Genomic DNA, 15,070 nt, shown 5'->3' with positions numbered 1-15,070 from the left:
CATGTACAGAAAGCCACATATATTTGGCTTACATATGGATTTTATAAGCTGAATGTGTGAGCACTTAACCATGTACAGGCAATGATTTTTATATACTAATGGTAAAATTCAGTTTTAGGCTCTTAGTGGTAAGGAAGCCAACAATATGCAAGGAGACTAGAATTCAAATTGGTACATGTTTCCTTTTCTTAATAGTGTGATGCCCTTTATATATATAACACAGCTTCTGACTTACCTTTAGGCTTTATTCAACAAAACAGCTCCTGGCTCACTTCTGCACTGAGCAACCATTTCTTTCATGTTCCTCTGCCTTTCTCTGAATGAGTGTTAGGCTCCAAAATGGAGTTTTTCTCTTCATAGAAGTAACCAGACCACATAAGGATCTAACCTCTGATTCTGCAGTCGCAAACTGAGTTACCCAACACAAACAATTTCCATTCATTTCTAACCTGACAGTCTAATTAAGTTTTGTGATTTTGCCAGGCTGGTACTGTGTCTATCTTGTGTTCCATTCAATACCCATCAAGCTGCTGTGGCTCAATAAATCATTACTGATAATGCAAATCTAATTTTAAAAATGTCAGCTGTTCTGGAAATGCATTTATTTACTTTGCTAAAAGTAAGTGGCATGTGATAAAAATACTGTTTTCTTCCCACATCTTGCTTTTTAAAAAAGCTATATATTTTTTTGACAGCAGAAAATTATACTACAGAATTTTAAAGACTCCTGACAATAGAAATAGTGTTATCAAAGCATTTGAAAAAGCTGTTGAGACATCTTAAGAGAAACAGAAAATAAATAACTCACAGTAATTTTGAAAATTACAATTTGGAGCTTCTATGTCACTTGTCCCATCAAAGAGCCCATTCTGGCCATTTTAGTGGAGACAAGAAATCACATTTGGCTTTTTTCCCTTCCCTTGGGATAAAGGACTTGAGTTTTTTTTTTACTTACCCTGAGTGGATTTTCATTAAGGTAAGGGGGTTCGCCTTCTACCATTTCAATCGCCATAATTCCCAGAGACCAGATATCAACTTTCGGACCATAAGCTTTTCGAGTCACTACCTCAGGGGCCATCCAGTAGGGAGTTCCCACCATCGTGCTTCGTTTACTTTGCTCAGGGGTGATCTGGGCACAGAACCCAAAATCAGCTGCAGAGAACAAAAGTCAGTTAAAATCAGCTCAACTTATTTTTCTTTTACGAGAGGTCACTTTCAGATACGACCATACCTTCCTTTAGACACTGAGCTTCTGAAACTGCCTCACTCATATCCTTTTGTTATCCGATCTCTCAGCTGCTCTAGATTTTAAACTAGTCTGAAGTAACTGAGTAATATCATTTTTACTAGACCTCAATCCTGGTTCCCTCCTCATACTGTTTCCTCTAACTTATAGAATCTTTCTCTTTTCTTTCTTTTTTTTTTTTGATTTTTAATCTTAAGATTTTATTATGTTTTAGTATTATTTTGACTATTATAGTATAATTATGTATTACAGCTTAGGTATTTGTCATCCAGCAGATAGAAACCACTAGATATTCTTAACTATTAACCCTCCCCAAATCTGGTCACAATCTACAGGAATATAATGTGAAAAAAATGCTTCTCCTCAAACGGGCCTCTAAATGCCTTCAAACCCTCACTCTCAAGAGCCCTTTTCTTCTCAAGATAGACAGTAAAAGAACATAAATCCCCTGACACTCTCTCACATGTTATCTGCACCATAATACTTACTCAGTTTGACAGAGCCATCCATCCCAAGGAGAATATTGTCACTCTTTATGTCTCTGTGGATCACTTGGTTTGAGTGCAAGAAATCCAAAGCTTGGAGGCACTATTGTATCAGGAAGAAAAAAGTTCTAGTTATATCACAAAATTTTTTAAAAATGTGTTTCCTTTCTAGATAAATTTTGGACAAAGGTACAAGCTTAAGTTGTCAGGTGAAATAAATTAAATGTTTCAAAGCCATTTTGAAATCATGTTACCATTTACATCAGTGATGCAACTTAGCATTATACATATGAAAGCTCCTGAATCAGACTTGGCCACAAAGAGTGATGGTGTGGTAAGTAGCACTACATTGTTAATGCAGTTGAATGAACCAATTACTATAATCATATTTGGAGCTACTTGTCTGGAGGATATGGATTCGGCTTGATCTGTTATAGATATAGTAAGCATCTGCATCTGGGATATGATTAGATTCAGGAGGTCTGGAGTGGGACCTAGAAATCTGCATTTAAAACAAGTGCCCCAGGCTAGTTCTGATGGACAGATAGCTAGGTTCCGGAACCACCTCTAGGCTCTGAAGTAACTATAGGTACTAGTTTGGAAATGGCTTTGTGTTGTAATACTAACAGATGGAACCACAGGCTAAAGGCTGAAGAATCCCCTGAATATTTTAAGTTTGATTTATTGCATGAATAGAAAATATATGAATTTGGTGGATATGTGTACATATTTGGGGAGGAAGAAATGGGAATAAGAGGACAGCAGAAGGAGGAAATTTAAGTGAATAATTTAAAATAAAAAACAATGAAAGGCTAGCTGACATTATTTGGCTTTGTTTTACTATCATTGATTTTCAAGTTTCAGTGGGTCAGAGTTCCTACTTGTGTCTATAGAAAACTTCAATGAATAGAGGGTAGAGGGTAATGCTCAAGATAAGACTCCAATGAGGAGTGTTCCTTTTTTTAATATTGAGAAAATTAATATAACAAAATATCCTTAGTTTAGTTTGAAACTGGGGATATGACACTGTTATTAGAAAACTCAGACCCACTGTAGGGGTCTGAGGGAGTTTCAAGATTGTACTGTGAAAGCAACTACTTTCTGGACTGAGGGAGGACCTTGTATAAACTGCCTTCCAGAAAATGATGGGGTTATAATGTGATCTGTATATGTACATGGCTTATATTGCATAGACAAGGCAAAATAACTATCATATAAAAATTCCCCCCAACCAGGGAGAAGTTCCATGTCAATATTACTGCTTTCCAGATTCAACAAGACTCCACTAGGCAGGCTTAGATATTGTATCCTGTGAATGGTATAATAGAATTCAGAAAGATCCATCACAAAGCAGCTAAAATAAACAAGGAGCTGGGGAGAGAGGGTTAGGATTTAAATTGTTAGGATCTTCAATTGTTTTTTAGTATAAAAGTTGCGCTATTGATATTCTGACATTATAAACATTCTAAGTAATCAAAGATAAAAAAAAGTGCCAATGTGGGTGTTCTCATCAGCCAAAAATGTTCTATTTTCTTACCTCTCTGCAGACAGCTGCTATCTGTCCTTCATCCATACAGGTCTCTGTGACCACATCAGTCAAAGAGCCACCAGCTAAGTATTCCATGACTACCCACAGTTCATCGCCCACTAAGTAGCTACAACAAGAGAGGAAAAAGACATTGACTCGGGCCTAAGGAAGTGGAGACCCTTCTATATTTCCATTAAGAAGGCAATGTGCAGTGAGTCTCTGTCTGCATTTGGTCATGTTATCTAACAAGAGGAACATATCAGTTATGCTTATGAGACACTTCCTTTATCTTAGAAGAGAATATGCATGGAAATCAAAGGATCATGAGATGAAAGTACACCGTGGAAGGAAGGAAAAGAGCAACGAAGTCTTTGGTGACTGACTACTGTCAGTCATTCCACTGTAAAAAGCTAATTTCAATTAACAGGATTGGTGAATAGCCCTTTTGGATCATTCAAGCCATAGTGTTGACTTCTTGGACTGAACTGCCCCATGACACAATTTTATAGGATAATGTAAAAAGATTCAAATTGGCAATGGATTTACTGCACTGAAGTCTCAGTTCTGATAGAAGTCGGTTATCACATGCCCATTATCTTTAAGTAGGTATTGAGGAGCACAGCCCACATGATCAAATACCGGAAGGCAGGTCACCAGAGCAAACTCAAACCCCTGGGATCATCTGAAGGCATTTTAACAGTATGATCAGGTCTGTCTTTCCCCTTGTGTAGCAAGAGAGAGGCATTACAATGAATGGAACAATCCCAACAATTCTATCCTCCTCCCAGCTTGACATCAGTATGAAGCAAGACTTTCTATCCGTGGTGTTCAAACTGCAGTGCCCATAAGATTCACTCAGAAAGTTTGTTCAAAAGGAAAATTCTCATTAAAATTCTCATTTCACAAAAATGAAATACCTCATTCGTTACAGAGAACCGCCAAGAAATCTGCATCTTTTTACAAATGCAGTTTTTACAAAATTACAAAAGCAGAATAAAGTCACTCTGCTGCAGTTGCCTCCTAAATGATACTTTTTTTGGCCCCTCTTTTGCCTCCTTTCTGTACCACTGGTCTACCTGGTATAAAATACAGAAAGTGAGATCTTAAGCTCACTGAGGTTGTAGACTTGGTCTTATTTCATTTGTATCAACCCAGAGTACACAGCACAGTGGTGCCAAACAAACACATCAAAATTGAATGAGACAGATGTTAAATCACAAGTAAAGAGTTAATGCTGTTTTTAAACACCTATTAATAACCCACTGCTAACGCGACTGATGAAAGAGACATTAATTACCTGGTCTAGGAAAATGGTTTGAGATTAAAGTCTCAATTGCCTAGACCTCACTGTCAGTTCATCACAAAGCACCCATTAGAGCAGGGCCATTGTAGTCTGTCTTCTTTACTTAGATAGCCAGACACTGCATTGGCTCCAAACAAACACTTGATTAAATGTCTAAAACACCGCAGCTCTTTACTATATGCGATAGTCTGTTTCGTGGCAATACAGAACCACAGTCTTCAAAAGAAAATGACACAAACTGCTCATGTTTAGAAGCAACACCATAAAATGTGTCTTCAAATGTTTAATGGATGAACAAAGATAAGTGGGTACAAGTTTAGCAATATATTTGATACTGTTTTATAGCATTTGAAAGATATTTGCAGAATGGATGCTAAATGAATAAATCCTAAATAATTGGCCATGAAAATTATATCCCATAAAGAAAACAAGTATATGATGAAAGAAAACTTACCTATCTAAATAATTAACAATATTGGGGTTCTTATTTTCCCTCATGACCAGAATTTCATTAATAATTAATTCCTTTTTGGGCTGCTGTTGAAGGTTCATCTGCTTTATGGCCACCTGAATCATGATTTAGAAGATAAGAATGAATTACCACCATTAGACTAAACACAAGCATCCATATTTTTCAGCAACAGGGTCAGACATACAAATTCTTTACCTTACTAGGATTTTTCTTAATGCCACAAACTCCTTTTCTTTGGCCAATCATGAATTCATCATTCACAGCAGATACTTTGGACATCAATGAAGGAAACTTATGTCAACCCAGTGGTACCCATTTTGTCAGGCACAAATGCCATCAAAGAAGAATTCTGATCAATACGAATAAAGGAAAGTAAAAGTCAGAAATGAATGTTAGTGCTTACCTCTTGTCCTGTGGCAATGTCCAGCGCTGTATAAACAGTACCTGAGGCCCTGTGAAGGCAAAAATTATCAAATGAATAAGCAATCAAAGTGTTATCAGTATATTTTATTTGGAATAATACGTAACTATTTTCAGGAGAGGGAAATCAGAAAACGCAAGATTAAAGGATGAAATACAAAAGGAACAACGATTTTGTATAGTAATTGCTTCCCAAACTACCATGAAGTATCTCTATTGGTGGGTCAGAAACTCTAACCAGATGTTAAGTGTGCCATGGAACTAGGCAGTCATGAATTGAACAAAATGGCCTTGTACCTTCTAGGAAACTCCTGGAATATTTTGAATATGCCTTGGACGTTGCACAACCAATACTGCAGTCCTCGATTGAATACTTTAGGAAAGATTATATCATCTTTTCCTTCAGTTCAGTTCAGTCACTCAGTTGTGTCTGACTCTTTGCGACCCCATGAATCGCAGCATGCCAGGCCTCCCTGTCCATCACCAACTCCCGGAGTTCATACAAACTCATGTGCATCGAGTCGGTGATGCCATCCAGCCATCTCATCCTCTGTCGTCCCTTTCTCCTCCTGCCCCCAATCCCTCCCAGCATCAGGGTTTTTGTCTTTTGCTTAGACAACTGTAAATTAATCTTTGCTTTTAACATATGGACAGACTGGCTTTTTCATATATTTCTAATTCTTAAGAGTATCTTCATCTAACAAATCAATCATTCCCAGCACTGTAATTACCTATTTGTCAATGTACAGAGGAATAACAATGTGGCTTTCTTCTTAAGCCATTTTTTTCTTTTTTGTTAAACTTCTCAATAGCTTCTACTCTTAGGTTTCACTCCAGCCCACTATCTTTTAAAGTCTATCATTCCTTAAGTCTTGGTAGTACTTATGGTTCTATTCTAACTTCAGTTATAGGGTTCCCTTGCTTTGAAAATAGAAATTGTCTAGTAAAGCTGTATGCAAGGGAACTTTCTGTGAAACACACATGCATTCTGAACCACCTCCCTACTGCCATCCCCAAGAAAAAAGAAAAGCTTAGTTAATTTCATTGACATGTTTGTGGTGAATAAAGGAATGAGGATAGAGGTCCGTTCTGTGATTCAGCAGGCACTATAAGGCTGCAATTTTATTATTTAAACTCTCTGGTAACTGCTATTTCTTCTCTGCTTTCTGGTTATCTCCCTGGCTGTTTTGGTTTCTGACTCTAGGAATTCTTTCCTTATGTTATCTATTTCCTTGTTTTCCTCTCCCTTCTCCCTGGATCAGCCAACTTATTTCTAACAGGCATAGGAAGTTTATATTACCTGTTCCTAGGGAATAAAATAGGTGGTAAAGTAGAAGGAATATTTGCTAACAGAGATCTGAATTTTACTATCTGCCCTAACAACAAACTATACGATCTTAGGCTAGTCATTTCCCTTTTCTGAGTTTCAGTCCCCTCACTCAGCAAATGGTGATCACAATAACAGTAAATGTATAATATATTGAGCATGTTGTGTTCTACACTAAGAACTTGGTATAAATTATCTTGTGCAATCCTTACCATGTTTCTGTAAGGCAAGTGCTTTTATCCCCATGTTACAGATGAAAAGCCTGAGGCTGGGAGAGGTTCAGTAACCTGCCCAAGGTTATACAGTTTACAGTCCAAGGCCATCTGACTCCCTGACCTATAAAATGCAGGAAAGGGGCTATCTCATTACTAAGGTTCTTTTATTCCATGATCTGCAGAAGCAGCAGAATCCAAGGACTCTACTGCCCTCCTCACTCGAAGAGGGTATTTAAATAGCCATTGGAATGAGACTGAAAAAGCACACTTGACTAATAGATTCTACCTAAATTTGGTTATTTCAGACATTCCTTAGGATCGAGGGTTTTATTAAATCTGTCTCAATTTGTTTGAGTCACTGGGTGCAGAGCAGATAGCTGGTGCTCAAGAAGTATTTGTTCAATGAACAAATTGATAAAAGTCTTTTTAAGCAAACATGTAATTGCAATAAAACTGTTCCTTTCTGTGAAGGAAACATTTCTTCCACTTAAATCTATGGAAAACACTTCTCTGTTGGAATCAGCTATCAGACATTCCCAATTTCAGGGGCCAGTTTGTGATTTGTCCTTCTGAACTCAGAATTGCCTGGATTCAAAGGAATAGATCATCTCAACCTGGTGTGTATTTCAGCTGCATAAGGTGAGGTGAAGTCGCTCAGTTGTGTCCGACTCTTTGCGATCCCATGGACAGTAGCCTACCAGGTTCCTCCATCCATGGGATTTTCCAGGCAAGAATACTGGAGTGGGCTGCCATTTCCTTCTCCAGGGGATCTTCCCAACCCAGGGATCGAACCCTGTTCTCCTGCATTGCAGACAGACGCTTTACCGTCTGAGCCACCAGGAGTGCCTAAATAGCTGCATAAGGCCCGAGCAATTACTTAAATCTATTTGCAGAGTGATTCAGACATGCCTTTACTTGGTTTATTCCTATATCCTTAGGCAACTTGCATAGCTTCTTCAGAGACCAAAAAGTGATGACATCTGCAAAATGAGCATCTATCTCATAGTGCTACAGAGAATAGAATGGCACAATCTATAAAAACATTTAGCTCTGTGCCCAGGTCAGAGGTGACACTGAATTGGTAACTGCTATGCTTTTATTTCTACTTTATATTGGAGTATAGTTGATTTACAATGTTATGTTAGTTTCAGGTGTACAACAAAGTGAATCAGTTATACATATACAAATATCTACTCTTTTTCAGATTCTTTCCCATATAGGTATTACAGAATAGTGAGTAGAGTTCCCTGAGTTGGGTCCTTGTTGATTATCTGTTTTTATATACAGTACTGTGTATATGTTAATTCCAAACTCCTAAAGGTGGGGGATAGTAGCTGTTATTATTATCATTTATTGCTGCTATTTGGAGAAGGCAATGGCACCCCACTCCAGTACTCTTTCCTGGAAAGTCCCGTGGACAGAGGAGCCTGGTAGGCTGCAGTCCATGGGATCGCAAAGAGTCGGACACGACTGAGTGACTTCACTTTCACTTTTCACTTTCATGCATTGGAGAAGGAAATGGCAACCCACTCCAGTGTTCTTGCCTGGAGAATCCTAGGGACAGAGGAGCCTGGTGGGCTGCCGTCTATGGGGTCTCACAGGGTCGGACATGACTGAAACGACTTAGCAGCAGCATTGCTGCTATTGATGTTATTGGTTTTATTCACTGAGTCATTACTTAGACCTTCCCGATCTCTCAGCCAAAGCATCCTTGCTAGTGTCTGCCCCTAAATTCAGAAAGGACAAAGGTGACCTATTTGAACACTTTTTAGAGCTTCCTTGTCTGTTTTTTTCTCCCTTAGGAAAGTGGTTTTCCCTTTTTCCTTAAGTTTGGAATGTCTATAAAACGAAGCCTCATGGATAAACCCTCAATATAAAATGGGAGGGTTAAACTATAAATGGGAGGGTTAAACTGCTCAAGTTAAACTAAGGGAGGCTATGTGACACAGGGGGCTGAACCCAGTGCTCTGTGACAACCTAGAGGAGTGGGATAGGGAGAGAGGTGGGAGGGGGGGCTCAGGACGGAAGGGCCATATGTATACCTATGGCTGATTCATGTTGATGTATGGCAGGAACCAACACAATATTGTGAAGCAATTATCCTCCAATAAAAAAAAAGCTAGGGAGAGAGGCCCCAAATTCTTGTCCAAGTGGTCTTCCCCTTATTCACTGCTCTGCCTCCACCCCCAAGTCCATTTCCACTATCCTAGGAGCTAAAATTGCGATAGACTTAGAATACAAGGGGGATTAGTCATTAGCATCTCCTAGAGTTTATCGTTCAAATCCTTGACCTTTGTATTCCTTACCTCCCTCAGCATTTCATTGTCTTAAAATTGTTAAGAGTACTAACCCTGCAAGCCCAATAGCCAGGGTTTTATGGTATTCTGTGGTATAGCATTGCCACAAATCCCTACTCCACAGAAGTTTAAAGACCCTGAAAATCTAGAAAATAAGTTATTAACTCAAAGACGAGCTTTTTCCCCTCTTTTCCCCTCCCCCCACCTTATTGCATATATGCCACTGTCCAGGGGCAGCCATTTTCTCCTTCCCTCCAACTCTGTTCCCAGTCTTAAAATGGGGTTAGCCACCTCTACCCAACTTCTCACCCCTCTAGGCCCACACCAAACATGTTTTTAGGCATTCAGAATTCATTGCTCTCACCAATAAGTTATTGATTGGCCCAACATTCAACCTTTGTAGAATTCTCAACACAAATGCACAAACTCAGGCACTTGTCTAAAGAGTAAAGATTGGTGCCCTGTCTCCAGCTACATTTCAGCACTCCTAGTACTTCTCCACCCTTCAGTTCTGATGCCTTTCCATATTTCAGCAACTTAAGATTCAATTGTTAAGTGTGAATCTCTGTCTTTCTCTTATTCACCTACTAGAGCACTGTCTCTGTTCACTGATTGGTTAAGGACAGTAGGCCTCATCTCCATCAATTCAAACCTTCTGGGGTTCAAATCCTGCACACAATTCCTAGTTGTATGATACCGGGTAAACATGTAACCTCTTTGTGGCTCAGGATTAAAGGAAGATTAAATGTGCACAGTGTTTAAAACAAGTTCTGGCACATAGTATTAATAATTGCCCAATAAATAACAACATCAATAATAATGATAATCATTATTTGGTTGATCGTTACCTAATGTATTCATTAAGTTTCCAAATTATAATCCGTGGATCACTAGAAATCTTTTTAAGTATCTAGGAGATTCCAAGATATCTTGGTGTTTCAAATTCACAAGAGAAATTTGATACTTACCTAAGATGAAGCTAATTAAAATATCATATACATTTCCTTTTAGTGAGAATTACATCAACTTGTGATTGCATGTCTCATGCTGATCAAATGCTCTAAGTAGCAGTTATATGTTATTGTTTTTTGTTTTTGCCTCGCCAAGTATGGGAAATAAGCTATAATAAATATAGTTTAATAGTTATTATTATTCACAATCTGGAGTTCATAAAGACAAATAATTGAAGGACTCTTTGCTGGTAAGGTTGGGAAGTACTCTCCTTGTAATAGTTGATGCACAGTGGTGTGGAGCAAAGAAACAGTCTTTGTGTCAACAAGATGGCACAGTAATTCCCAAAAGACAAACTTTGCAATAGCTGGAGTATGTTGAAGTATCTCATTAGGTATCTTTATAAAATCTGTCAATCACTTTCACAGAAAAAAAAAAGTCAGTATCATGTAGCACTTTAGGAGATAATAATGGCAGAAATCAAAGTGACAAAGGTGGCAGTTAAAACTCCTAATCCTCTGGTATATTGGGGCTGAGGTGTTAAAATGGTCAACATCGTCTGATTTTTATGGCATTTAATTACATTGATCCCTTTTATTCTCCTATTGCAGTTATACTGAAGCCAGATTGCTGTAGGGAGAACATTTGTTTATGATGGGGATTTTGTGTATTCCAAACCTTAGTCCTTCACATGGTATAAAGAAATCATGCCTTATCAGGACCCAAGGGAATATAGAGATCATTCAGGTTAACCTCCTCACTACAGATGAGAAATTTGAAGCACAGAGAGTTTGGCGAACTATGATTCAAGAATATTAAACCAATAGATTGCTCAACCATTGGGCCTCATCAGCAATTACAGTGTAATGTGTACTGCTGGGTTCTTGGCATCACATTAGATGCTTTATCAACAGTTTCTTCCTGACCTGGCCAAGCACTTAATACTCAAATGGAAACACTGGCATCTAGCCTAAAGGGTCCAAAAAGAAACAAAAAATTCACTATTTCTCCCTTTCCTCTCAAGACAAGTCAGTTGATGTCTCAGTAATCTTCACCACGTTTCGATGTTTCTTGCTCAGAGCCAACGTCAACCAATGATCATGAGCAGCTGCCAAATCAGCAATATGGTAGGACTTATAATTTAAGTAAATTACTCTGATTTCAGCATCGAAATAGATTAGAGGCAGTAAAGAAGGGCAAGGGCTAGGAAGAAACTCTTGCTCTGGGAGAAAATGGAAAGAGAAAGAGGACTAGAGGGTTCAAAGAGGTTCAAGGAGAGCCTCATGGGAATAAGAGTGAGACAGCAAGAATAGGGCATTATTCACATTTAAGTTTTCATAAGTATAAATCTGATGCTAATGAGATCACAGTCAAGAGTTTAATCCACATTTAGGTTGGCTATTTTTTACATCTACTTTGACTTCTACTGCTGCTGCTAGAAAAGACTGTATCATTTATTGAGCCTTACTTTCTGCCTGCTCTCTGTAAATGGATGAGCTCACTTAATGTTCACCCTATACAACCCTATGAGGTAAGTTCTATTATCTTCCTTTCACAAATGAGGAAATGGGAAATGGTAAGTAGCTTGCCTAAAGTTACAGAGGGTCAGCAGCTTAGCTAAAAGTTCCATTTGTTTGATACACAGCCCATGGTCTTAACCACCATTTCATGCTCTGCTCTAGATCTTTAGGATTTTTACAATGCAAGTGTGGTACTTCCCAAAGCCCACATTTGTATCTACTATGCTAAGCTGCCTCCCTAAAATATTTCTCTTGTCTCTAATTTTCTATTCACTTAGTCCATGTGCCTCATTGTGAACCATTTAACTTGTCCCTGGACACAGCCAGAGATCACATGGCCAACATCTGCCGGATCATCAAAACATCAGTGGAGTTCCAGAAAAACATTTCTGCTTTATTGACTATGCCAAAGCCTTTGACTGTGTGGATCACAATACACTGTGGAAAATTCTGAAAGAGATGGGAATACCAGACCACCTAACCTGCCTCTTGAGAAACCTGTATGCAGGTCAGGAAGCAACAGTTAGAACTGGATATGGAGCAACAGACTGGTTCCATATAGGAAAAGGAGTATGTCAAGGCTGTATATTGTCACCCTGCTTATTTAGCTTATATGCAGAGTACATCATGAGACACACAGGGTAGGATGAAGCACAAGCTGGAATCAAGATTGCTGGGATAAATATCAAAAACCTCAGATATGCAGATGATACCACCCTTATGGCAGAAAGTGAAGAGGAACTCAAAAGCCTCATGATGAAAGTGAAAGAGGAGAGTGAAAAAGTTGGCTTAAAGCTCAACATTCAGAAAACTAAGATCACGGCATCCAGTCCCATCACTTCGTGGCAAATAGGTGGGGAAACAATGGAAACAGGGGCTGACTTTATTTTTTGGGGCTCCAAAATCACTGCAGATGGTGATTGCAGCCATGAAATTAAAAGATGCTTACTCCTTGGAAGGAAAGTTATGACCAACCTAGACAGCATATTAAAAAGCAGAGACATTTACTTTGTCAACTAAGGTCTGTCTAATCAGTTCAGTTCAGTTCAGTCGCTCAGTCATGTCTGACTCTTTGCGACCCCATGAATTGCAGCATGCCAGGCCTCCCTGTTCATCACCATCTCCCAGAGTTCACTCAGACTCATGTCCATCGAGTCAGTGATGCCATCCAGCCATCTCATCCTCTGTCGTCCCCTTCTCCTCCTGCCCCCAATCCCTCCCAGCATCAGTCTTTTCCAATGAGTTAACTCTTCGCATGAGGTGGCCGAAGTACTGGAGCTTCAGCTTTAGCATCATTCCTTCCAAAGAAATCCCAGGGTTGATCTCCTTCAGAATGGACTGGTTGGATCTCCTTGCAGTCCAAGGGATGGTTTTTCCAGTAGTCATGTATGGATGTGAGAGTTGGACTATAAAGAAAGCTGAGTGCTGAAGAATTGATGCTTTTGAACTGTGGTGTTGGAGAAGGCTCTTAAGACTCCCTTGGACTGCAAGGAGATGCAACCAATCCATTCTAAAGGAGATCAGTCCTGGGTGTTCATTGGAAGGAAGGACTGATGTTGAAGCTGAAACTCCAATACTTCGGCCACCTGATGAGAAGAGCTGACTCATTTGAAAAGACCCTGATGCTGGGAAAGATTGAAGGCAGGAGGGAAAGGGGAAGACAGAGGATGAGATGGTTGGATGGCATCACCGACTCAATGGACATGAGTCTGGGTAAACTTTGGGAGTGGGTGATGGACAGGGAGGCCTGGCATGCTGCGGTTCATGGGGTCACAAAGAGTCAGACACGACTGAGCAACTGAACTGAACTGAACTGGATACAATAAGTTTGATTCCTTTGGAAGAACCATAGAAGATGGTTCTTCCTGTTTCTGAATCAGTTAAGATTGGTCATGCAGCCAAGAGTTAATTGGACCTAGAATTAGTTCTTAGGACAGGACTTTATCTTCTGCTGAGTATATAAGATACACGTACTCCTTGTAGGCCTCTATGTAGAAACTGTCTCACTATATTAATGAGTTTGCTATAAAAATATATAGATATCATATTTTCAATACTCCCACATATTTACTTCTTTTGGTAAGACATATTCTTTAAGGGGCTTCCTCATGGTGGCTCAGTGGTAAATAATCCACCTGCCTATGCAGAAAAGGTGGGTTCAATCCCTGGGTCGGGAAAACTCCCTGGAGAAGGGAATGGCTACCCACTCCAGTATTCTTGCCTGGAGAATCCCATGGACAGAGGAGCCTGGCGGGTTACAGTCCATAGGTTCGCAAGAGTCAGACATGATTTAGCAACTAAACATTGGCTAAACAACAGTCCCTTCGGGCTCAGGAATGGTAACAATGTTACCATTACTGGCAATAATGCTGCCAGCAAAGAAGAGATTCAGTGTTTCTTATAATTTGCCACTCAAAATTTCACCACTAAATTAAAAAAAATAAAATTGTGCAAAAATTATGTTATCTTAGTACCTTTTTAAGTATACAGAATGTGGCAAAGGGCCAGGTGATATAGTCTTTAATTACTAGGATTATAAACAGGAACAGGCAATTTTTTGTTCTTTAGCTAGGGCATGACTTTCCCCAGTGTATTCATGGTCATCTAATCTTAAATAGACTTGTAACACATTATGGGTGTGGGGCCAGGGAGCTCAGTGGGTTATAGTCCAGTGATAATGAGGCCAAGGCTTAATCTGTGGAAAGGCCTGTTAACTCTCAACTACTCACTCCAACATTAAGTCTAAGCAACTATTTGCCAGTGTGCACTATTGGTTTCAAGAGGGCCTAGACAGGAAAAAGCTAGGGGAGGCAGGTGGCATAATACAAGCTCATTACTGTGGCTAGAAAAAAACAACTTGAAGTGCAACCTCTGCTAATGGTGGCTGATTGAGTGGCATCATCTTTCTTTACAAGGGACAGCACACAATACAGTGCATTTAAGAGTATTAAGTAGAACTGTGTTTGAGTGTCTCCTGTGGATGTACAGGTCAGCAGTGGACTGCTGCAGGGGCAGGGGCTCTGGGTGCACCAGACTTGGGTATGGCATAAGCCCTTTTGGAGGAGGTCGCCATTAACCCCAACATACAGCTGCTAGAACTTACACAGGACGGGGAAATAGACTCTTGGACGGCACAAACAGAACCTTATGGGCACCAGGACCCAGAAGAAAGGAGCAGTGACCATACGAGAGACTGACCCAGACTTGCCTGTGAGTGTCCAGGAGTCTCCGGTGGAGGTGTGGGTCGGCAGTGGCCTGCTGCAGGGTTGGGGGTACTGAGTGAGCAGTGCCTGCATGGGACCTTTT

General features: G+C 39.7%; 1 protein-coding gene across 6 annotated transcripts in view; it reads right to left on the bottom strand.

The window, feature by feature from the left end:
• Positions 1 to 15,070, bottom strand: part of PAK3 (p21 (RAC1) activated kinase 3) — a 128,631-nt gene that overhangs the window by 24,908 nt on the left and 88,653 nt on the right. For all 6 annotated transcript variants that reach the window (XM_040265090.1, XM_040265094.1, XM_040265092.1 and 3 more), the window contains 5 exons: positions 5,438 to 5,486; positions 5,017 to 5,129; positions 3,269 to 3,386; positions 1,735 to 1,834; positions 956 to 1,152 (listed from right to left, as the gene is read on the bottom strand). In XM_040265090.1, coding sequence (XP_040121024.1) covers positions 956 to 1,152; positions 1,735 to 1,834; positions 3,269 to 3,386; positions 5,017 to 5,129; positions 5,438 to 5,486 — 577 coding nt within the window. The remainder of the gene's footprint in view (positions 1 to 955; positions 1,153 to 1,734; positions 1,835 to 3,268; positions 3,387 to 5,016; positions 5,130 to 5,437; positions 5,487 to 15,070) is intronic.

This window comes from Oryx dammah, unplaced genomic scaffold (genome assembly GCF_014754425.2).
Source record: "Oryx dammah isolate SB20612 unplaced genomic scaffold, SCBI_Odam_1.1 HiC_scaffold_23, whole genome shotgun sequence".
Lineage (NCBI taxonomy): Eukaryota > Metazoa > Chordata > Mammalia > Artiodactyla > Bovidae > Oryx > Oryx dammah.
The sequence above is the reverse complement of the archived record's forward strand: the minus strand, read 5'-3'. Positions and strand labels throughout refer to the sequence as shown.